The 24,121-nt window shown below is 36.3% G+C and overlaps 2 protein-coding genes and 2 non-coding genes across 4 annotated transcripts; 3 read left to right on the top strand and 1 right to left on the bottom strand.

Moving 5' to 3' along the window:
- Positions 1-1,272: 1,272 nt before the first annotated feature.
- LOC123421062 (50S ribosomal protein L2, chloroplastic) lies at positions 1,273-3,866 on the top strand. The gene is made up of 3 exons (XM_045107487.1): positions 1,273-1,307; positions 1,799-2,205; positions 2,869-3,866. The coding sequence occupies exons 1-3, from the start codon at positions 1,273-1,275 to the stop codon at positions 3,297-3,299; spliced, it is 873 nt and encodes a 290-aa protein (XP_044963422.1). The 3' UTR covers positions 3,300-3,866.
- An 8,795-nt stretch (positions 3,867-12,661) lies between these two features.
- On the bottom strand, positions 12,662-18,821 carry LOC123421064 (30S ribosomal protein S18, chloroplastic). The gene has a single exon (XM_045107489.1). It carries the CDS (start codon positions 18,760-18,762, stop codon positions 18,250-18,252), a length of 513 nt encoding a protein of 170 aa, XP_044963424.1. The 5' UTR covers positions 18,763-18,821; the 3' UTR covers positions 12,662-18,249.
- Positions 18,822-20,147: 1,326 nt separating this feature from the next.
- TRNAP-UGG lies at positions 20,148-20,221 on the top strand. The gene has a single exon. It is a non-coding gene; the product is annotated as a tRNA-Pro (tRNA).
- A 139-nt stretch (positions 20,222-20,360) lies between these two features.
- Positions 20,361-20,434, top strand: TRNAW-CCA. Its single transcript has one exon. It is a non-coding gene; the product is annotated as a tRNA-Trp (tRNA).
- Positions 20,435-24,121: the final 3,687 nt, after the last annotated feature.

Genomic DNA, 24,121 nt, shown 5'->3' with positions numbered 1-24,121 from the left:
CAAAACATTTATAACAGATTCCTTAGTTCGGACCGACGAAGTAATGTCACTCGACTATTATCAACCTGACTGCAATCTTTTTCTGTCGGTAAGGATTGCACCAGAGCACCTTCTACTTCTAATAGGCCATGAACTATAGATAGAGAAGAATCATTCTGAGCGAGTACATAAGAAGCGATCCACTTTTTTTCATCGGTTCCAGGGGAAGACCAAAGATCTTGCGCGGCAGGTCCGCCAGAAAAACTCAAAAGAGAAAGAAGTCTCGTTAATCTCTTCATGCTCGTTCCAAGTTCGAAGTACCTTTTGGCCAAAGAAAAACCCGCTTCCTGACACGATTGCCTCTTTATCTTTATATAGATAGATTCTATGGGGTTATTACTTAGTAAGTCTATTTTGTACAAGAGCCCCTCCTATCTGATAGAAAAGGGTCCCATGATCCCGAGCCGATCTTACCTTGGCTCGCAAACCCCAAGTTTGTCTATGAAGAGCTAATCTAATTGTATTTTTTTCTAGAATGGATTTCTTATGTGGAATACTAATGGATAGGGCCTCGTTGCTAAGTGCTACAAGATCTAGTGCACTGGAACTCGTGGTTATGGACCCGAATCCTTTAGTATGGAACATTGTCTTTTCCAAGTAAAAACCCCTAGTATATGAAAGAATGAAAAGGTGCTTTCGTTCTTGTGGAATAAGAAGCCCTCGTACCTTAATGAAAGGAAAATCGTAATTTTTCGTTAGGTATTTGACCAAATAGGATCGTCCAGTTCCTATAGAACCTATCACTAAAATACCCGATAGGGCTAAGCGGAACGAAAAGGGTTTTCCATGAGATGGTAAATGAAAACGATTAGTCCCACACGAGGTTTGGGAATAAGTGATTGTCTGATAATGAGCAAGGAATATACGTCTTTCTGCTAAAGAGGATCTATTAAACTCATAATTCATTAGATCCTTGTTATCAATGCCAACTAGGTATCATAAGGAAATGGATCCCGGTTGTTCAATCCTTTGATAACCAAGGTCATTCTTTGCTAAAGAGAAATGATCACTATGAGTCAGACTCAATAGAATTGGATCCATTCCAAATAGCGAGAATTAGGATTCTTGATCCCTCTCAATCTCTCTTTCAATTCGAGGATCCAGAGAGGTGTTTTCATAGTCATCTCCGAATATTTGCCATCTCGGAATATTTTCGATTTCATTTTTCTATGATATGTCTTTCTATATGAAAATTGGTTATTTACGATGTACGATGATCCCTGTTAAGCATCCATGGCTGAATGGTTAAAGCGCCCAACTCATAATTGGTAAATTTGCGGGTTCAATTCCTGCTGGATGCACACGAACGGGAACATTCCATAAGTCTATTGGAACTGGCTCTCTATCCATGGAATCTCATCCATCATCCATACATAACGAATTGGTATGGTATATTCATACCATAACATAAGAACAATAAGAACTCGAATTCTTATCGATACTGGAACTCAGAGCATAGGAGGGAAAGTCGATTTATGGATGGAATCAAATACGCAGTATTTACAGAAAAAAGTCTTCGTTTATTGGGAAAGAATCAATATACTTTTAATGTCGAATCGGGATTCACTAAGACAGAAATAAAGCATTGGGTCGAACTCTTCTTTGGTGTTAAGGTGGTAGCTGTGAATAGCCATCGACTACCTGGAAAAGGTAGAAGAATAGGACCTATTCTGGGCCATACAATGCATTACAGACGTATGATCATTACCCTTCAACCGGGTTATTCTATTCCACTTCTAGATAGAGAAAAAAACTAAAGGAGAATACTTAATAATACGGCGAAACATTTATACAAAACACCTATCCCGAGCACACGCAAGGGAACCGTAGACAGGCAAGTGAAATCCAATCCACGAAATAATTTGATCCATGGACGGCACCGTTGTGGTAAAGGTCGTAATTCCAGAGGAATCATTACCGCAAGGCATAGAGGGGGAGGTCATAAGCGCCTATACCGTAAAATAGATTTTCGACGGAATCAAAAAGACATATCTGGTAGAATCGTAACCATAGAATACGACCCTAATCGAAATGCATACATTTGTCTCATACACTATGGGGATGGTGAGAAGAGATATATTTTACATCCCAGAGGGGCTATAATTGGAGATACTATTGTTTCTGGTACAAAAGTTCCTATATCAATGGGAAATGCCCTACCTTTGAGTGCGGTTTGAACTATTGATTTACGTAATTGGAAGTAACCAATTAGGTTTACGACGAAACCTAGAAATCGATCACTGATCCAATTTGACTACCTCTACGGGATAGACCTCAACAGAAAACTGTTGAGTAACGGCAGCAAGTGATTGAGTTCAGTAGTTCCTCATAGAAAATTATTGACTCTAGAGATATGGTAATATGGAGAAGACAAAATTGTTTGAAGCACGCACAGAACCGGAAGCGCCCCTTGTTTCAAAGAGAGGAGGACGGGTTATTCACATTTAATTTGATGGTCAGAGGCAAATTGAAAGCTAAGCAGTGGTAATTAAGACCCCCGGGGGAAAATAGGGATGTCTCCTACGTTACCCATAATATGTGGAAGTATCGACGTAATTTCATAGAGTCATTCGATCTGAATGCTACATGAAGAACATAAGCCAGATGACGGAACGCAGAGACCTAGGATGTAGAAGATCATAACATGAGCGATTCGGCAGATTTGGATTCCTTTCCTATATATCCACTCATGTGGTACTTCATCATATGATTCATATAAGATCCATCTGTCTAGAGATCGTCATATACATCTAGAAAGCCGTATGCTTTGGAAGAAGCTTGTACAGTTTGGGAAGGGGTTTTTTGAGAGAAAAGAAGAATCTACTTCAACCGATATGCCCTTAGGCACGGCCATGCATAACATAGAAATCACACGTGGAAGGGGTGGGCAATTAGCTAGAGCAGCAGGTGCTGTAGCGAAACTCATTGCAAAAGAGGGTAAATCGGCCACTTTAAGATTACCATCTGGGGAGGTCCGTTTAGTATCCCAAAATTGCTTAGCAACAGTCGGACAAGTGGGTAATGTTGGGGTGAACCAAAAAAGTTTGGGTAGAGCCGGATCTAAGTGTTGGCTAGGTAAACGCCCCGTAGTAAGAGGGGTAGTTATGAACCCTGTGGACCACCCCCATGGGGGCGGTGAAGGGAAAGCTCCCATTGGTAGAAAAAAACCCACAACCCCTTGGGGTTATCCTGCGCTTGGAAGAAGAACTAGGAAAAGGAAAAAATATAGCGATAGTTTTATTCTTCGTCGCCGTAAGTAAATACGTAACTAGGAATATGGAAAATTGCATTTTTGGAATTTGCAATAATGCGATGGGCGAACGACGGGAATTGAACCCGCGCATGGTGGATTCACAATCCACTGCCTTGATCCACTTGGCTACATCCGCCCCTTATCCAGCTAAAGGATTTTTTTCTTTTTTCCGTTGATCATTATTCTATTTATTCTGACCTCCGTACTTCGATCGAGATATTGGACATAGAATGCCACTCTTTAAAAAGGAAAAAAGGAGTAATCAGCTGTGACACGAAAAAAAACGAATCCTTTTGTAGCTCATCATTTATTGGCAAAGATAGAAAAGGTCAATATGAAGGAGGAGAAAGAAACAATAGTAACGTGGTCCCGGGCATCTAGCATTCTACCCACAATGGTTGGCCATACAATTGCGATTCATAATGGAAAGGAACATATACCTATTTACATAACAAATCCTATGGTAGGTCGCAAATTGGGAGAATTCGTGCCTACTCGGCATTTTACGAGTTATGAAAATGCAAGAAAGGATACTAAATCTCGTCGTTAACTGAATTCTGAATAGAAAGATTAAGAAGAAAAAAAAGATTCAAAATAAAGTAAAGGTAGGCGGGGAATAAACTTATTTATGACAAGTTTCAAACTAGTAAAGTATATCCCTAGGATAAAGAAGAAGAAAAGTGGGCTAAGGAAACTCGCAAGGAAAGTTCCAACCGATCGTCTACTTAAGTTCGAGAGAGTTTTCAAAGCACAAAAACGTATCCCTATGTCTGTTTTCAAAGCACAAAGAGTTCTTGACGAGATTCGGTGGCGTTACTACGAGGAAACTGTTATGATACTGAACCTCATGCCCTATCGAGCATCTTATCCCATCTTAAAGTTGGTTTATTCGGCAGCCGCAAATGCAACTCATTATAGGGATTTCGACAAAGCGAATTTATTCATTACTAAAGCCGAAGTCAGTAGGAGTACTATTATGAAGAAATTCAGACCTCGAGCTCGAGGACGTAGTTTCCCTATAAAAAAAAGCATGTGTCATATAACAATTGTACTAAATATAGTAAAGAAATCTAAATAACCTTTAGATCCATCTAAGATTTCGATTCCCAGTAAAAAAAAATATAGAATAGAAAAATATGGGACAAAAAATAAATCCACTCGGTTTCAGACTTGGTACAACCCAAAAACACCATTCCTTTTGGTTCGCACAACCAAAAAATTATTCTGAAGGTCTACAGGAAGATAAAAAAATAAGGGATTGTATCAAGAACTATATACAAAAGAATAGGAAAAAGGGCTCGAATAGAAAAATAGAATCAGACTCAAGTTCCGAAGTAATTACACATAATAGAAAAATGGACTCAGGTTCAAGTTCCGAAGTAATTACACATATAGAAATTCAAAAAGAAATCGATACGATCCACGTCATAATCCATATTGGATTCCCAAATTTATTAAAGAAAAAAGGAGCAATCGAAGAATTAGAGAAAGATCTACAAAAGGAAATTAACTCTGTAAACCAGAGATTTAATATTTCTATCGAAAAAGTTAAAGAACCTTATAGACAGCCTAACATTCTTGCAGAATATATAGCTTTCCAATTAAAAAATAGAGTTTCATTCCGAAAGGCAATGAAAAAAGCCATTGAATTAACTAAAAAAGCAGATATAAGGGGAGTAAAAGTAAAAATTGCGGGTCGTCTCGGAGGAAAAGAAATTGCACGTGCCGAATCCATTAAAAGGGGCAGACTTCCCCTCCAAACAATCCGCGCTAAAATTGATTATTGCTGCTATCCAATTCGAACTATCTATGGAGTATTAGGTGTAAAAATTTGGATATTCGTAGACGAAGAATAACTAATCTTGTCTTCGAATTCTGTCCATTGATAGAATAAAAAATGACAAGAGACTTTTTTCCTGAAATCCCTGCAAAAGAAGAAATTCTACCTCTTTCTATAAGATTTAATGAAAATTGATAAATCATTTAATATAATTGCTATGCTTAGTGTGTGACTCGTTATTTTTTTTTCTTTTTTAAAGAAAAAAACTTAGTAATTATAGAAAATTAACTAATACTAATAACCAACCTATTGCTTCGTATTGTCGAGATCCTAACTAAGAAACAGTCACTATATGAATAAATACCTCTATCATAAATGAGTAGATGTGTCATATAGTTGTAGCAACTGCACTTTTTTATCTAAAAAAAAAATGGGATTCTAGGTTGTGAAGCAAAACTAAAGGGATGTGGATAAAGGGAGGGATGATAGAAAGAAGGAAGAGGAAATAAATAAGATATAGAATTCCACTGTGTATGGTCTATGAATTACATCATAAAAGGCAATGTGAAAAAGCATCAATATAATAAAACTAATAGAGAATGAAAAATTGTAACTTGAAAGAAGAACTACAAATTTTAAGCAATAATAAAGAGCCGCCCGGGTTAATAAAACTGAGAAAATTAACTCGGAAAGAAATTTTTTGGAAGCTCCGTTGCGGGATTCAGACCTAACCATTCAAGGAGAAGCAGTGGGAACGACAGAACCTATGATTCCATAGGATTTTATTGAAAAGAATCCTAACACTTCATTGGGTGGGATGGCGGAACAAACCAAAAAAATTGTCTTATTTGGTAAGTTTATAAATTAACAAATAAGACAGGAAAGAGTAAATATTCGCCCGCGAAATTCTTATTGAATTAGAATACTTTACCGCGATTCAATAAGAGTAAAAATAAGGATATTTTTTAGAAGGACTACATTATTATCTATAAATATAGAATTTAGATAAATATCCACACACATCTGGATATATTCTAGATCTTCTTTTTTGACTATATATTATATTTTTCTGTTTTAACAAATTCAATATAAAAATAAAAAAAAAACCTAACTTTTTCTATTATCTATTAATGTGTATCTATCCGTACCGTAATATTTTTAAATATTATGGAATTAGAGAAATTTATTTACATGCTTTCTCATTCCATTCGCGAGGAGCTGGATGAGAAGAAACTCTCATGTCCAGTTTTGGAGTAGAGATGGAACTAAGAAAGAGAACCATCGACTATAACCCCAAAAGAACCAGATTTCGCAAACAACATAGAGGAAGAATGAAAGGAAAATCCTTCCGAGGCAATCGTATTTGTTTTGGTAGATATGCTCTTCAAGCACTTGAACCCGCTTGGATCACGGCGAGACAGATAGAAGCAGGACGAAGAGCAATAACACGATATGCACGTCGTGGTGGAAAAATATGGGTACGTATATTTCCCGACAAACCGGTTACACTAAGACCCACGGAAACACGTATGGGCTCGGGAAAGGGGTCCCCCGAATATTGGGTAGCCGTTGTTAAACCAGGTCGTATACTTTATGAAATGGGGGGAGTATCTGAAACTGTAGCTAGAGCAGCTATCTCCATAGCGGCCAGTAAAATGCCCATACGAAGTCAATTTATTCGATTAGAGATATAGAACCCTAAAAGGGGTATGGAAGAAAAAAAATGCCCGGTTTTTCTTTCTGGAAAGACAATATTTCTTTCATCCTTTTGCATTGAAATAACAAATTGAAATCAAAATAATATGATTCAACCTCAGACCCTTTTAAATGTAGCAGACAATAGTGGAGCTCGAAAATTGATGTGTATTCGAGTCATAGGAGCTGCTGGTAATCAGCGATATGCTCGTATTGGTGATGTTATTGTTGCTGTAATCAAAGACGCATTGCCCCAAATGCCTCTAGAAAGATCCGAAGTAATTCGAGCTGTAATTGTACGTACATGTAAAGAATTCAAATGCGAAGACGGTATAATAATCCGCTATGATGACAATGCTGCGGTTATAATTGATCAAAAAGGCAACCCAAAAGGAACTCGAGTTTTTGGCGCGATTGCCGAGGAATTGAGAGAATTGAATTTTACCAAAATAGTTTCATTAGCTCCTGAAGTATTATAAATACTAGTAGGCGAAATTTAGATCAAAGAATTAATATTAGTAGATTGTGTTTTACGTATATGTTTTAAAATCCAAAATGAAAAGAAAAAAAAAGAAAACATGTTGATTATAGAAAAATTAGGAGGAACCTAGAATTAGAGTCTTATGGGCAAGGACACTATTGCTGATTTACTAACTTCTATAAGAAACGCGGACATGAATAAAAAAGGAACAGTTCGAGTAGTATCTACAAATATTACCGAAAACATTGTTAAAATACTTCTACGAGAGGGTTTTCTTGAAAGTGTTCGGAAACATCAGGAACGTAACAGATATTTCTTGGTTTCAACTTTGCGACATCAAAAGAGAAAGACTCGAAAAGGAATATATAGAACAAGAACTTTTTTAAAGCGTATTAGCCGACCCGGCTTACGAATTTATACCAACTATCAAGGAATTCCTAAAGTTTTGGGTGGAATGGGAATTGCTATTCTTTCTACTTCTCGAGGGATAATGACAGATCGAGAAGCTCGACTAAACAGAATTGGGGGAGAAGTCTTATGTTATATATGGTAATCGCCCCGCCTATAGTGCTCGAATTCTACCTCGCCCTTCCTATTTTGAAAATAAAAATGGAAAAATAGGAGAAAAAAATATGACAGAAAAAAAAAATAGGAGAGAAAAAAAAAACCCGAGAGAAGCAAAAGTTACTTTTGAAGGTTTAGTTACGGAAGCCCTACCCAATGGAATGTTCCGCGTTCGGCTAGAGAATGACACCATCATCCTAGGCTATATTTCAGGAAAGATCCGGTCTAGTTCTATACGAATACTGATGGGGGATAGGGTCAAAATTGAAGTAAGTCGTTATGATTCAAGCAAGGGACGTATAATTTATAGACTTCCCCATAAGGATTCGAAGCGTATCGAAGACTCGAAGGATAGCGAAGATTTGAAGGATAGCGAAGATTTGAAGAATACCAAAGATTCAAAGGATTAGGTTTTTCTTTTTTTTTTCTAGGGTAATAAATTCTAAGTTCTAAAATTCAAGCGAAGAGACTTATTTTTTTCCAAAATATTAGATTCATAGTTTAAAAAAGGATACGGAAATATGAAAATAAGAGCTTCCGTTCGTAAAATTTGTACAAAATGTCGACTGATTCGTAGGCGTGGACGAATTAGAGTGATTTGCTCTAATCCGAAGCATAAACAAAGACAGGGGTAATCTTTCGAAAAAGAACTTTACTGTCTAAAAAGTAAAAAAAAAGTACCCGCGGAAATGTTCCAATTCCAAATAAAATAATTTCAAATAATTAAAGTAAAGGGTGTATTTTACCCTGAAACGGATATCTTTGTATCTTTTTTTTTATTTCTAACTCATATTTATGAGATAATAAAATATGGCAAAAGCTATACCAAAAATTGGTTCACGTAAGAAAGTGCGTATTGGTTTACGTAGGAATGCACGTTTTAGTTTACGGAAGAGTGCACGTAGAATAACAAAAGGGGTTATTCATGTTCAAGCTAGTTTCAACAATACCATTATAACTGTTACAGACCCACAAGGTCGGGTGGTTTTCTGGTCCTCGGCCGGTACTTGTGGATTCAAAAGCTCAAGAAAAGCATCACCCTATGCTGGTCAAAGAACAGCAGTAGATGCTATTCGTACAGTAGGTTTGCAACGAGCAGAAGTTATGGTAAAGGGCGCTGGTAGTGGAAGAGATGCCGCATTACGAGCCATTGCTAAAAGTGGTGTGCGATTAAGTTGTATACGCGATGTAACACCTATGCCGCATAATGGATGTCGACCACCTAAAAAAAGACGTCTGTAAAAGAATTAACCCGCTTTCAACTTTCAAGAGAAATAAACGATTCAATGATAAAATAATAATACTAGTCTATTATGGTTCGAGAGGAGGTAGCAGGATCCACTCAAACACTACAGTGGAAGTGTGTTGAATCAAGAGTAGATAGTAAGCGTCTTTATTATGGTCGTTTCATTCTGTCCCCGCTTAGAAAAGGTCAAGCGGACACCGTTGGTATTGCCTTGCGAAGAGCTTTACTTGGCGAAATAGAAGGAACATGTATCACACGTGCAAAATTTGGGAGCGTGCCACACGAATATTCTACAATAGCAGGTATTGAAGAATCCGTACAAGAAATTTTACTAAATTTGAAAGAAATTGTATTGAGAAGTAATCTCTATGGAGTTAGAGACGCATCAATTTGCGTCAAAGGTCCTAGATACATAACTGCTCAAGATATCATCTTACCGCCTTCCGTAGAAACCGTTGATACGGCACAACCTATAGCTAACTTGACAGAGCCCATTGATTTCTGTATTGATTTACAGATCAAGAGAGATCGTGGATATCAGACAGAACTCAGAAAGAACTATCAAGATGGAAGTTATCCTATAGATGCTGTATCCATGCCTGTTCGAAATGTGAATTATAGTATTTTTTCTTGTGGGAATGGAAATGAAAAACACGAGATACTTTTTCTAGAAATATGGACTAATGGAAGTTTAACCCCTAAGGAAGCGCTTTATGAGGCTTCTCGTAATTTGATTGATTTATTTCTTCCTTTTCTACACGCCGAGGAAGAGGGCACTAGTTTCGAAGAAAATAAAAACAGGTTTACTCCACCCCTTTTTACTTTTCAAAAAAGATTAACTAATCTAAAGAAAAACAAAAAAGGAATTCCATTGAATTGTATTTTTATTGATCAATTAGAATTAACTTCTAGAACATATAATTGTCTAAAAAGGGCCAATATACATACACTATTGGACCTTTTGAGTAAGACTGAAGAAGATCTTATGAGAATTGACAGTTTTCGTATGGAAGATAGAAAACATATATGGGACACTCTAGAGAAGCATCTCCCAATTGATTTACTTAAGAATAAACTCTCGTTTTAAATCCATTGCAATTTTTTTTCTTCTTCTTTTTCGAGTTAGAATAGAATAAAAAGAAAAAAGAAAACAATTTTGCATCTTTGGTACAATCTATATTTTCGCGAAATGGATCATAATAAAATAATAAAATGGATTTTAGGTATCTAGGGAAGATTCTACTTGGAAGTAACTATTTCCTAGATACCTATGGTACTTCATGGTTGAATGAATCAAAAAAAATCTAAAAAAGACCTAAAGTTAACGATTTATCAATGGGTAGTGTTGCTCCAATACCTAACCAAAGAGCTACTACAGTACCGATTAAAAAAACGGTCGTAGCTACTGGGCGGCGAAATGGATTTTGGAATTTATTGACATTCTCTAGAAAAGGTACTGTCAATAAGCCTGTTGGCACAGAAACCATTAAGAGAACGCCCAATAACTTATTGGGTACCGTACGGAGTATTTGAAACACGGGAAAGAAGTACCACTCGGGTAATATTTCCAAAGGAGTTGCAAACGGGTCTGCCGGTTCACCAATCATTGATGGCTCGAGAACCGCTAAACCTACATTACATGCAATAGTACCTAGAATTACTACTGGAAAAATATATAAAAGATCGTTGGGCCATGCGGGTTCCCCGTAATAATTATGTCCCATCCCTTTAGCTAATTTAGCTCTTAATACAGGATCATTTAAGTCTGGTTTCTTTGTTATTGGGATAGGTGAACTCTTTAGGATCCATCCCCCAAAGGAACCGGACATGAGAATTTATCATCATCCGGCTCGAGCAAGAGTGAAAGAAATAAGACCGCGGAAGATCCTTAATAGAATTAAGGTATATAATGACTCAATGACTCTAGACAAAAAAAGCTTTATCAGATTCTCTTTTCCAAAGTTGCACCTACCACTACTCATTGAAAATAATCCTATTCTTATGGGTAAATGCTCAATATCCAAGTGGGCTTACAAATTTGATCATGATCAATTGCTTTGTGGATTGTCTCATGTCTCTTGATTAGTTGGTATTTATCCCCTCAATATCGCAAGTTTCTTACCTCCAAACAAAATATTTACTTGTTACTAATAAAAAATCAAAAAGTTTAGCCTACATTCTTCCTTAGATCCCTTCTTTTACTCCGATAGTATTGCGGATCACAATCGATGCAAAGAAAATGAATGCATTTCCATACTATAATAAAAAGGTAAGTGTAATAAATAGAGAATTGGATCATGTCACATGACTGATTCCATTTCCACTCTATGGGATCTTACGGAGCCTGTTCATGGATGACATGGTTGCGGTATGATCATAGAAGATATTCTCCTCAAGTGAACCAGCCTATCCTTCCTAGGTAGGGGACTTACATGTTGATTGGATGCGGAGACACCTTTGGTTGTGAATTCTAATGTGGCAGATCCAATTCTTTATCTGCATGGCCAAATCAATAATTCAAGTCACACACTCCCATAATCCGCCTTTTTTCTTTCGTAAAATTAACTTCAACTATTTGTATCGTATAAAAATACTTCGGAGTTGAAGAGAAGTATCCAAATGACATGTGTTATTTTACAATAACCCATGCTTGTAGCAATGAAATACCACAACCTACCCGATATGATATATGAGAATTAGAATTCTCTATGATATGCCTTCCCTATAAAGGACCCGAAATACCTTGCTTACGTATCATTGGAAAGTGCATTAACATAAATACGGCAGTAAGCAGAGGCAGTACAAAGGTATGTAAACTATAAAAACGAGTCAAAGTGGATTGGCCCACACTAGCACTTCCGCGTAATAACTCCACTAAAGGCGATCCTATTACCGGAATGGCGTCAGGTACACCTGTCACAATTTTGACTGCCCAATAGCCAATTTGATCCCAAGGCAAAGAATAACCAGTTACACCAAATGATGCAGTCAAAACAGCCAAAACCACACCTGTCACCCAAGTTAATTCACGGGGTTTTTTAAATCCCCCTGTGAGATACACACGAAATACATGCAGGATCATCATTAAAACCATCATACTTGCTGACCATCGATGAACTGATCGGATTAACCAACCAAAGTTGGCCTCGGTCATTATGTATTGAACCGAGGAAAAAGCCTCTGTAACGGTTGGTCGGTAGTAAAAAGTCATAGCAAAACCGGTAGCGACTTGTACTAGAAAACAAGTAAGTGTAATTCCCCCTAAACAATAAAATATGTTGACATGGGGAGGAACATATTTACTAGTTATATCATCCGCAATTGCCTGAATCTCAAGACGTTCCTCAAACCAATCATATACTTTATTGAGATAGGTAACTAACCCACGCCCCCCTCTAAGAGCCGTATATGAAAATTTCATCTCGTACGGCTCAAGCAGAAACACACAAATTTTCAACGAATATTAGAAAAAAGGTTCAAAACTTCATCAGCCACTGAATCGGGTCGATTTGCCTTGAAGATAGCAAATAAAAAAAATCCGGAATATCTTCTTTGTGATGATAATGCCAAAAAATCTCAAGTTGGCGCGTCTTTCTTTCTTCCTTTCCCTTATGTTGGTCATTAGAGGCTTCTTGACTTTTCTCTTCCCTATTTTGGATTTTTTTTTATGCGTAATATAGAAATTATCTTGTTGTGATCCTATGAATCAGTTCAATTAAAACCTTAGATTCATACTAGAGCCACGATGATTTAGTCTCAAGCTAAACAAAAGGCAAGGGTTCTTCGAATAAGAACCGCTTGATAATCATTTATTGAAATTGAATCAGTGTAATGACTCGACAAAATCGATAGAAAAAAAGTTGTCTTTTGGGCAAACAAAATTGTAAGGAAGAAAATTTCTTTTTTATTTTTATTTAAGAACTACTTGAATTTTTCAGTCTGGTTGCGAGGTCTTAATAGTGAGTATGAATCATAGTTCCATTTTTTTTGATCCACTCTATCTATTTCGTGTTCCAGATACTAGAATAAATAATATCTGACGAATTAGAATCATCTTGATAGAGATAACAGGCCCTTTCTATGTATTATCAATAGGATCAATTCTAACAAGTCACACACTCATATTCCAGAGATACCGAAACAAAAAAATTCCGCGGTCGAACTACCATAATATCTAGAAATGTAGAGCTTAAACTAGAAAGGCTTTTTTGGATGGAAAAACTCTGACTTCCTAGTTTTAGTTAGTAGAAACCTAATTGGTTAAAATTCCATCCAGTAAAATGGAAGAATTATAAATTTCTAAAATGATAGATAGGAATATAGCGAATAAAGCCATTGCGACCCCCATAAAAGGAGTAGTCCCCCAACCCGGGGCGACTTTCCCATATTCCGAATTCAAGGGTTTCAGTAAACTACCTGCACCAGTTCGTTTTGGCCTAGGTTTAGAACTATCTTCAACGGTTTGTGTAGCCATAAATTATATTTAATCATTGGTGTTGACTTTGTATACTATTCCGTTGTAGTTGTAAATACACGATCTTTTCGTAGATCCATTGTAATCTTGAAATTCTATAAAAATGGAAACAGCAACTTTAGTCGCCATCTCCATATCTGGTTTACTTGTAAGCTTTACTGGGTATGCCTTATATACCGCGTTTGGGCAACCCTCTCAACAATTAAGAGATCCATTCGAAGAACACGGAGACTAATTTAAGTAAGAAGTCCCCCTATCTGGGAGACTTCTTACTTAAATGAAATTATTTTATTCTTTTAGTTGGAGTTGGTGGAACCTTAGGTGGTTCTCGGAAGAAGATAGCGAAAAAAATTATCCCTAAAGTCGAAACTAAAAGGAACGTATAAACCAATGCTTCCATAGATTCGATCGTGGTTTATTTACAATTATAACTTCCACACCTATTCATTTGTCATTTGGGAGAATTTCCCATATAAAGAAAGAAAAAGAGTCAAAGAAAGGATGGGAGATGTCAAATCAAAAAAGAGAGGTGAAAGATACCATAACAATGTGTATCAGACTGCCTGTTTCTTTGTAGTTGGATCTCCCACTTTTTGGAATGTTCCAAATTCCACTTGAGCATCCAAATCTGGATCAATACCAGCAAAAACATCTCGGAACAATGTTCTAGCGCCATGCCAAATGTGTCCGAAAAAGAAGAGCAAAGCAAAGGTAGCATGACCAAAAGTGAACCAACCCCTTGGACTGCTGCGAAAAACACCATCGGATTTCAAAGTAGCCCGGTCTAATTCAAAAATTTCCCCTAATTGAGAACGCCTCGCATATTTTTTTACAGTAGCAGGATCAGAATAATTTACTCCATTAAGTTCGCCACCATAGAACTCCACCGTTACGCCTACTTGTTCAACACTATATTTGGATTCTGCTCTTCTAAAAGGAACGTCCGCTCTAACAATTCCCTCCTCATCTACCAAAACAACCGGAAATGTTTCAAAAAAAGTAGGCATACGGCGTACAAAAAGCTCACGTCCTTCTTTATCTCTAAAGACGGGATGTCCTAACCATCCAACAGCTATTCCATCCCCATTGTCCATTGAGCCCGCTCTGAATAATCCCCCTTTTGCCGGATTATTACCAATATAATCATAAAAGGCTAATTTTTCGGGAATTTTAGACCAAGCTTCTGATAAACTAAGATTTTCGGCTAAACCATTGCTAACTCTTCGATATATTTCTTGCTGAAAGTATCCCTGATCCCACTGATAACGAGTAGGCCCAAATAATTCGATTGGGGTCGTTGCTGACCCATACCACATAGTTCCAGCAACTACGAAAGCTGCAAAAAAAACAGCAGCGATACTACTGGAAAGTACAGTTTCAATATTGCCCATACGTAATCCTTTATATAGACGTTGAGGCGGACGGACACTAAGATGGAATAAGCCCGCTAATATACCCAATGTACCCGCAGCAATATGATGAGAAGCTATTCCCCCCGGAACAAAAGGATCAAAACCTTCTGCACCCCACGCTGGATTTACAGCTTGTACTTTTCCAGTTAGTCCATAAGGATCGGATACCCATATCCCAGGACCATACAAACCCGTTACATGAAATGCCCCAAAGCCAAAGCAAGCCACCCCTGCAAGAAATAAATGAATTCCAAAGATCTTGGGCAAATCCAAAGAGGGTTTTCCCGTCCGCTCATCAGAGAATATTTCTAGGTCCCAATATACCCAATGCCAGATCGCTGCCAAGAAACACAAGCCAGAAAACACAATATGCGTAGCTGCCACACCTTCATAACTCCAAATACCCGGATTTGTTACAGTTCCTCCTGAAATACTCCAACCACCCCACGAATCCGTTATTCCTAAACGAGTCATGAAGGGAATTACGAACATACCTTGTCTCCACATTGGATCCAGAACAGGATCAGAGGGATCAAAAACTGCTAATTCGTATAAAGCCATTGAGCCAGCCCAACCAGAAACTAGAGCTGTGTGCATTATATGCACCGCAAGCAATCGACCCGGATCATTCAATACGACAGTATGAACACGATACCAAGGCAAACCCATGGAAATACCCCTTTAGCAAAGAAAAATAGACACGATGTCGCTTTATTTTATCGCATTGAAAAAGATTATCCATTGTACCTAACCCTTCTAGGGGATTCTGTGTCAGAAAGCGCGAATATTTATTTCATTCCATTAAAAATAAGAAGCCAATTCTGTTCATAAGAAGAAAGAGAAGCAGATCTATTCTATACTCGATAAGTGCCAATATGCAATGGGTAACTTGGCCAATTTGGAAAAAACGAAGAATAGATCGCTACCCCTCTTTGTTTAGCATTCGAATCACCCATTCCTTTTTCTTTATTCAATCTGTCTTACCTTTCTTATATGTATAACCTTTCCATCTATGTATTAATAGAATCTATAGTATTCATATAGAATAGAATAAGAATAAAATAGAATAGAATAAGAATAAAAATTAAGACAATAAACTGCAGATTCTTTCTTTCTGTTCCATTCTTACGTTTCCATATTAAAGTGTTTCTTACTTAAATTTAATAATATTAATCTAATATGCCCATTGGTGTTCCAAAAGTACCTTACCGGATTCCTGGAGATGAAGAAGCGACTTGGGTTGACTTATACAATGTTATGTATCGAGAAAGGACACTTTTTTTAGGTCAAGAGATTCGTTGCGAGATCACGAATCATATTACAGGTCTCATGGTATATCTGAGTATAGAAGATGGAATTAGTGATATTTTTTTGTTTATAAACTCCCCAGGCGGTTGGCTAATCTCAGGAATGGCTATTTTTGATACGATGCAAACGGTGACACCAGATATATATACAATATGCCTCGGAATAGCCGCGTCCATGGCGTCCTTCATTCTGCTTGGAGGAGAACCCGCCAAGCGTATAGCATTCCCTCACGCGAGGATTATGCTTCACCAACCTGCTAGTGCTTATTATCGGGCAAGGACACCAGAATTTTTACTAGAAGTAGAAGAGTTACACAAAGTTCGCGAAATGATCACAAGGGTTTATGCACTAAGAACAGGCAAGCCTTTTTGGGTTGTATCCGAAGACATGGAAAGGGATGTTTTTATGTCAGCAGACGAAGCCAAAGCTTATGGACTTGTCGATATTGTAGGGGATGAAATGATTGACAAGCACTGCGATACTGATCCAGTGTGGTTTCCGGAAATGTTTAAGGATTGGTAGTGTCCGGATTTCTTGTAAAGTTATTTCACAGCTAAATTCGTGTTTTCCTCGATTTAATAGAAAATAGAAAGACTTCATGATGAGCAATCATCAGGTTAAGATGGATCTAAACCAATCCATTTTTTTCTATATACATACAACATGCCAACGGTTAAACAACTTATTAGAAACGCAAGACAGCCAATACGAAATGCTAGAAAAACGGCTGCGCTTAAAGGATGCCCTCAGCGTCGAGGAACATGTGCTAGGGTGTATGTGCGACTCGTTCAGATCATGACTTCAAACAAATATAAAAAAAATTTGAAGTATCCCTGATTAGTACCAATGAATAGGATATAGCTTCTCTATCCTAGATTTCTATGGTATATGGAATTTCTGGTTTCCTTTGGTGCAAATCGAATTATCTAAATTTGGAAATAAGAAGCAATTCTCCCATTGGTAGCAAATGGTTATCCATTAAGCGGAGGAAATAGTAATAAAAAGAAAAAGGCTTATGCTCTTTTATCTTATAAAGAACGGACTAACAGGGTCAGCTACTTAGCCAACTTTCATAATTAAATACCGTCACTGTATGGATAACTCTTATTGTGAAAAGAGCTATTTACTCTATAATGGATAGGTAGAGCCAAAGAATGTGAACTATACAAGTTCGTAATACTTTTTGATGAAAGAAAGGGCTCCGGTGTATAGAGAGGGCCTCACCGTTTAAAAGGGAACCATAGAAACGATGGAACCCACTATTTTTTTTAGTATTATTTAGAATGAATTTGTTATTTCGTATAGAAATAACTGAACGGAGTGGAATAAAAAATCGTGGTTGGGAAGGTTACTATAGCAAAAGCCATTGGAATTAATATTTTATATATCGGAATAATTAGTTTTGTTATTAATGAGAAAAAGGGTGGCTAAAAGAAGAGAAATCATTAGTTATTCATTAAGGTTAATTTGATTCAATGACCAGAGTTCCGCGAGGATATATAGCCCGGAGACGACGAACAAAAATGCGTTCATTTGCCTCAAACTTTAGAGGGGCTCATTTAAGACTTAATCGAATGATTACCCAACAAGTAAAAAGAGCTTTTGTTTCCTCTCATCGAGATAGAGGTAGGCAAAAGAGGGATTTTCGTCGTTTGTGGATCACTCGGATAAACGCAGCAACGCGGGTATATAAAGTATTCGATAGTTATAGTAAATTAATACACAACCTGTACAAGAAGAAATTGATTCTTAATCGTAAAATGCTTGCACAAGTAGCTGTATCAAATCCAAATAATCTTTACACGATTTCCAATAAAATAAAGATCATCAATTAAAGGTATAAATAAAGTAATATACTGGAATAATAAAAGATGAATTCCCGGAGAGGGAACTCCGGGAAGATACAATAAATTAAGATTAAGTGGTAGGAATCGACGAGCTGGATTACTTTCTTTATAATATATATAGGTCTGGCCCTTGCGAATTCGAATAAAACATCAACAATCGGAACTTAAGTTCCGGTTGTTGTTTCTTAAATTTTGGTTGTAGTTTCTTAAGTTTCGATTGGAATTGTACTTTTGCGTTAATTGAGGAATATGTCTATTTTTTCTGGGTCTAGAACCTGTAATTATTGAAATTGACTGGGCTTGAAATTGTTTTTCGTTCTCATAGTTACGAAACGGTAAAAAAGATAAAATACGAGCCTGTTTTATAGCAAGAGTAATTAATCGTTGTTGTTTCAAGGTTAATCTATTTATTCGTCTCGATAATATTTTTCCTTGTTCACTAATAAATCTATTAATTAAACTCATGTTTCTATAATCAATTCGATCTCCCGGGCCAATCCGGGGACGCCTACGAAAAGGTTGTTTAGATTTACGAAAAGGTTGTTTGAATTTACGAAAAGTTTGCTTGGATTTACGAAAGGGTTGCTTGGATTTATTAAAAGTTTGCTTGGATTTACTAAAGGGTTGCTTAGATTTAAGAAAAGGTTGTTTAGATGTATACATGATTTATTCCTTATTTAATTTAAAATTGGAAAATGCACTTCTTTATTTTATTAATTTAGGATCCAGAAGAAGTAGTTTTTCTTTGATCCATATCTTATTTGATTCATATTTATAGTATATGAATACCCTCTATACATATGAAATAATATCGACCGGAAATCAGATGAGTTGATTTGTATTTTGTATTCTATACTATGTTTTATTTATATATAAAATATGAAGTTCTTACTCTTTCTGTTGTTTGGAAAGATCGAATACACGATGTTCCTATTTCTTTATTTCGTGATGAGTCGTATGCTTGCGACAATAACGACAAAATTTTTTGAATTCTAATTGTCCGGGTGTATTGTGGCGATTCTTTTGAGTACTATATCTAGAAATCCCCGTCGATTCCTCATTGGCACCTTTTCGAACACAACTGATGCATTCCAAAATAACTCTGATTCTAACATCTTTTCCCTTGGCCATGAACCTCCTTTTCCTTTTGGATTGACTTAATTTAATTCTTCTACTTATTCTTTTATTCTTCTATTTTGAATCCGAAGAAGAAGAATAAAATTCATTAGAATAATTTTTTTTTATTCTTAAATTAAGTAATAAAAAATAGAGAAATAATTAAAGAATACAATCCTTGTCGAATTAGCAAAGATTTTGGTTCGAAATCCTTTCATTTAATTAGTCAGCCCCGCCTTTTTCTATGCTCTGATTTCTGAGGCCTGATTTAGCTTGGGTACCCCTTTAAATTGAATTTCTATTTTTAAAAATAGGGTTTACCAAATTTTTAATGACTCTGAGGTTCAACCCAATCCATCTTTTCTTTCTTTTTCCTTCCGATACTAAAAAAAGATTGAAAAGGATAAGATAAAATTTTGTCATATCACGAAGAAATCTATCCCTCCCATAGCAATAACTAGAATTAAAAAAAAGGGAATGACAAAGCATCCGGGAATAAACGATTAATTTCTATCAATAAACCTGCTAAAGCACCAAACCATAGAGTACTTAGCACGGGTGCTACAGAGAGATATGTTTTTATATCCCGCATTGAAAATCCTCCTTCCTTGTTGGAATACATATATGATCATAAACTTATGCTATATATAAACTGAACCATAATCGACGAAATTTTCCGAAATTGTCCTATCCCTAAAAAATAAAAAGATGACCCCTTCTTCCTATATATTATCAAGGAAAAGTAATCTTTCTTTTATAGGCGAAATTCTATTGGATTTTAGCTGTATATAATTCCTTAATTATATGAGACCAAAAAGAAGAAATGACACGAGGGTTCTATATATAGATAGAGAAAGAATAAGAAAATTATGATGTGGAAAAGAAGACAGGAATTGTGTACAATGGCATTGCACAACAATTTAATTTGGAAAAGGGATGTAGCGCAGCTTGGTAGCGCGTTTGTTTTGGGTACAAAATGTCACAGGTTCAAATCCTGTCATCCCTACCTATTACTTCTTTCTTCTTTATAGGCAGTAGCAACGAGATCAATTAAAGTAAAGTGGGTATAACTGGAATTTGTGGAGACTATACGTACGTGAGATACATTAGGAATAGAAAAAGATTTTCTTTTTGAATGAATGAAAGCGCTCTTAGTTCAGTTCGGTAGAACGCGGGTCTCCAAAACCCGATGTCGTAGGTTCAAATCCTACAGAGCGTGATTCCATCTATCTTATGTCGAAGCAGAGTAAAATAATTTAACAAAATTGAATTGTAACTCCAATTTGACCTCCTCCAGACCAGAGAGGAGGTCAATAAAAAAAAAAAAATGACTCAATCAAAGATCCAACTGATCCCCACGCCTGTATTGCAAATACGCAGTCACGAATAATCCCGCTAAAGTAATAGGAATTAGGCCTAAGACGATTCCAAATAGAAAAACTTCAATCATTTCGATTTGTTCGGGGGGATAAAAAAAGAGGTACGATCTATCCCTAAATAGTACTCTAAATTATCCACGAATCTCAATGACCAAGAAAAGAATTCCTAATTAGTCTGGAAAAGAGTCGTAGAATATCAGGAATCCCAAAGAAAGATTTTGCTTTTCTGAATTATTATTATTCAGTCAATTCAAATAAGACGTATCTTGTTCAAGCCAATAAATAGAGCTGGGGTTATAGTTAAAGCAGCCAGTAGAAAACCGAAATAACTAGTTAAAGTAAGCATGAAAGAGTTAAATTCCATTTATTTTTTTTTACTACACTACATATGTTGGTAAAGCATTTACCTAAGTTATGGAAAATTCATAATTCATCAGTTATTTTAGATAATACTAAAAAACAAGATAGAGTGAGATACAGAAGTGTAAAAGAAAGTGGATTCATCAGATGATACATGAGTCCCTAATTTCGAATCAAGAGATTTGTTATGGAATTTTTCAATTGAGTAAAGTAATAATATTAAGAACTAGATCATATAACCCCATTGAATGAAAAAATGAAATTGGATTTTCAGGGAAATTTCGGAATAAGAGATAAATAAACAATTGAATTTGAAAAAAAAACTTCTTTCTATTTTGGATAATTTCTTTTTCAATAGGACCCTCTTTTTGGACTGAACGATCGAATATTCCCCTATTCCTTCTTATTTTAATTTTAACTGATTGTATTCTATATGGAATAAGAGGAGAAGAAAAGCATTCCACGACCTCCCGAGGGTCTGTTAAAAAAAAAAGAAAGCTCTTCCTTGAATTTACTTTATTTTTATTCCTTTTTCGAACTCCAACCAAAGTAGATTCGAAGACGAGTCACTTCAATTATCCTTTTAAGTTCTATTCTATCTTCTGTCTTTCCCTATTTCATCTCGTAAAGTTCCACGCTCGCAGTTTGGTCAAGAAAGTTAGACCTAATCCAACAAACAAGACAAGGATTAATTACGAATTATGAAAGGATAAATTTCACATATATATACTTGTCCTTGTATTGTGTCAGTATGAGAATATCCTTCCTAAATTATTTATCCAAACCTATTGATCATTAACTTAGATTTTCCCAAGATTTTGGCTGCTATTCCGAATTACTCTATTATTCCGAAGCCAAGGAAAATAAATAGAACCTACAAAAAAGGGGTTTTCTATTGACGCCTTGAATAACATATAGCTTACCTATAGACAAAAAAAAGTAATTATGTTTCGGAACCAGGCAAAACCAGATTGCTGTGCCATAGGAAGGATAGCTATACTAATTCGGTATACTCAAAATACACCTTTGGTACAAAATTGACAATCTCACAAGGATGAAATATCAGTAATTTTCTATTTACTGGTTGATCCCATCTTTTACGGAATCAATTCCTTTTTTGAATGTACAAAAATTTTGGGAGTTCAGCATGTCTGGAAGCACGGGAGAACGTTCTTTTGCTGATATTATTACCAGTATTCGATACTGGGTTATTCATAGCATTACTATACCTTCCCTATTCATTGCGGGTTGGTTATTTGTCAGTACGGGTTTAGCTTATGACGTGTTTGGAAGTCCTAGGCCAAACGAATATTTCACGGAAAGCCGACAAGGAATTCCGTTAATAACCGACCGTTTTGATTCTTTAGAACAACTCGATGAATTTAGTAGATCCTTTTAGGAGGCCCTCAATGACCATAGATCGAACCTATCCTATTTTTACAGTGCGATGGCTGGCTATTCACGGACTAGCTGTACCTACTGTTTTTTTCTTGGGATCAATATCAGCAATGCAGTTCATCCAACGATAAACCAAATTCCAACTATAGAACTATGACACAATCAAACCCGAATGAACAAAATGTTGAATTGAATCGTACCAGTCTATACTGGGGTTTATTACTCATTTTTGTACTTGCTGTTTTATTTTCCAATTACTTCTTCAATTGAGAGAAAGAAAGAGACTAATAAGAATTCTCTTATCCCATTTGGAAAGATACCATCCTTATAACTACCCATGACTGTTTTTGTCTCTAGCATGACCAATTGATAAAATGTGGAGGAAAGTAGGGGAAATGGCCGATACTACTGGAAGAATTCCTCTTTGGCTGATAGGTACTGTAGCTGGTATTCCTGTGATTGGTTTAGTAGGTGTTTTCTTTTATGGTTCATATTCTGGATTGGGTTCATCTCTATAGTAATCGGAGGGACCAGATTGTAAACATGAAAAAGTAGGAGCTTAGCGGGTCCTTACCCCCTTTATCTGATTAGAGCGGAAAGGACCCGCGGAATTTTTACTCTTATAACGCGAATTGAATCTATTCGATTCACTCTTATGAAGCAACAAGAAAAAGAGATCACTCGAGGATCCAATATCTTATTCCACAAAGGAAGTATCCTGAAAATCCTTGATTTAGTTTCGAGTAATAAACTAATAAAACCTTAATCAAAACTATTCAACTAGCCTAAAAATAAAAAAAAAACCTTCAATGGAAGAGTTTACTTTTTTTTGCAAAATTTCTGTAAGTTTGAAGTTAAACTTAATTAAACAAGCCAAGCAATTCTATTTGCTTACAATCACAAGAAATTTGTCCCCCGCCATATTTTCTTCCCCTCTGTTTGTCCACTACCTCGGCTAAACCTAAGCAAAAGAAAAAGAGGCCCAAGAGACAGACCCGAATAAAGAAGAAATAGTAAAGTAATCTTTGACGAATTAGGAAGAAAAAGGATTCTTATTTTGATACAAGAAGAATCGGCACAAGAAAAAGCCTTTTTCTTGTGCCGAATAGACGATTAAGAAGACCTGCAATCCCTCGAAAGAAATTTAAATTTTATTGTTCTCGCCTTTGCCTTGGATTCTCTTCTTTTGCATGAGATATAAATAAGGAATTCCAGACATCTCGTAAACAAAAAAAAGTCTAAACAAAAAAAGGATTTCCAAAAAAGATCATAGATAATTCTAGCAATTGCCAATAAATCGAGGCTTTTTACCAACTTGATGGTAAGAAATTCCGGGACCTAGAAATTCATTTCGTACAATTGAACCTTTTCAAACTGTTTCTTTTTGAGAACCAAAAAAACTTGTGCCAAAATAACGGATGCGAAGAAGAACAAAAGGCCTTGGACACGTAATGGATCCTGAAGCACGATTTCTGCGTCCCCCTGACCAAAACCTCCCACATTAGGATTGCTTGTTAATGGTTGATCAATCTTGATGGATTCCCCCTCTGAAACAAGAAGTTCTGGTCCGGGAGGTATAATATCAATCACTTGGCGTCCATCTGATGCATCAACTATGGATATTTCATACCCCCCTTTTTCTTTACGTAGTATTTTTCTTACTATACCTGTTGACGTAGCATTATAGACTGTATTGTTACTCTTGCTACCATCAGGATAGATCTGTCCTCTTCCTCGGTTTCCCCCTACATATATAGGATATTTTAAGA

Source organism: Hordeum vulgare, unplaced genomic scaffold, assembly GCF_904849725.1.
Source record: "Hordeum vulgare subsp. vulgare unplaced genomic scaffold, MorexV3_pseudomolecules_assembly, whole genome shotgun sequence".
Classification (NCBI taxonomy): Eukaryota; Viridiplantae; Streptophyta; class Magnoliopsida; order Poales; family Poaceae; genus Hordeum; species Hordeum vulgare.
Note: the sequence above shows the minus strand (reverse complement) of the source record. Positions and strands in the feature narration are given on the sequence as shown.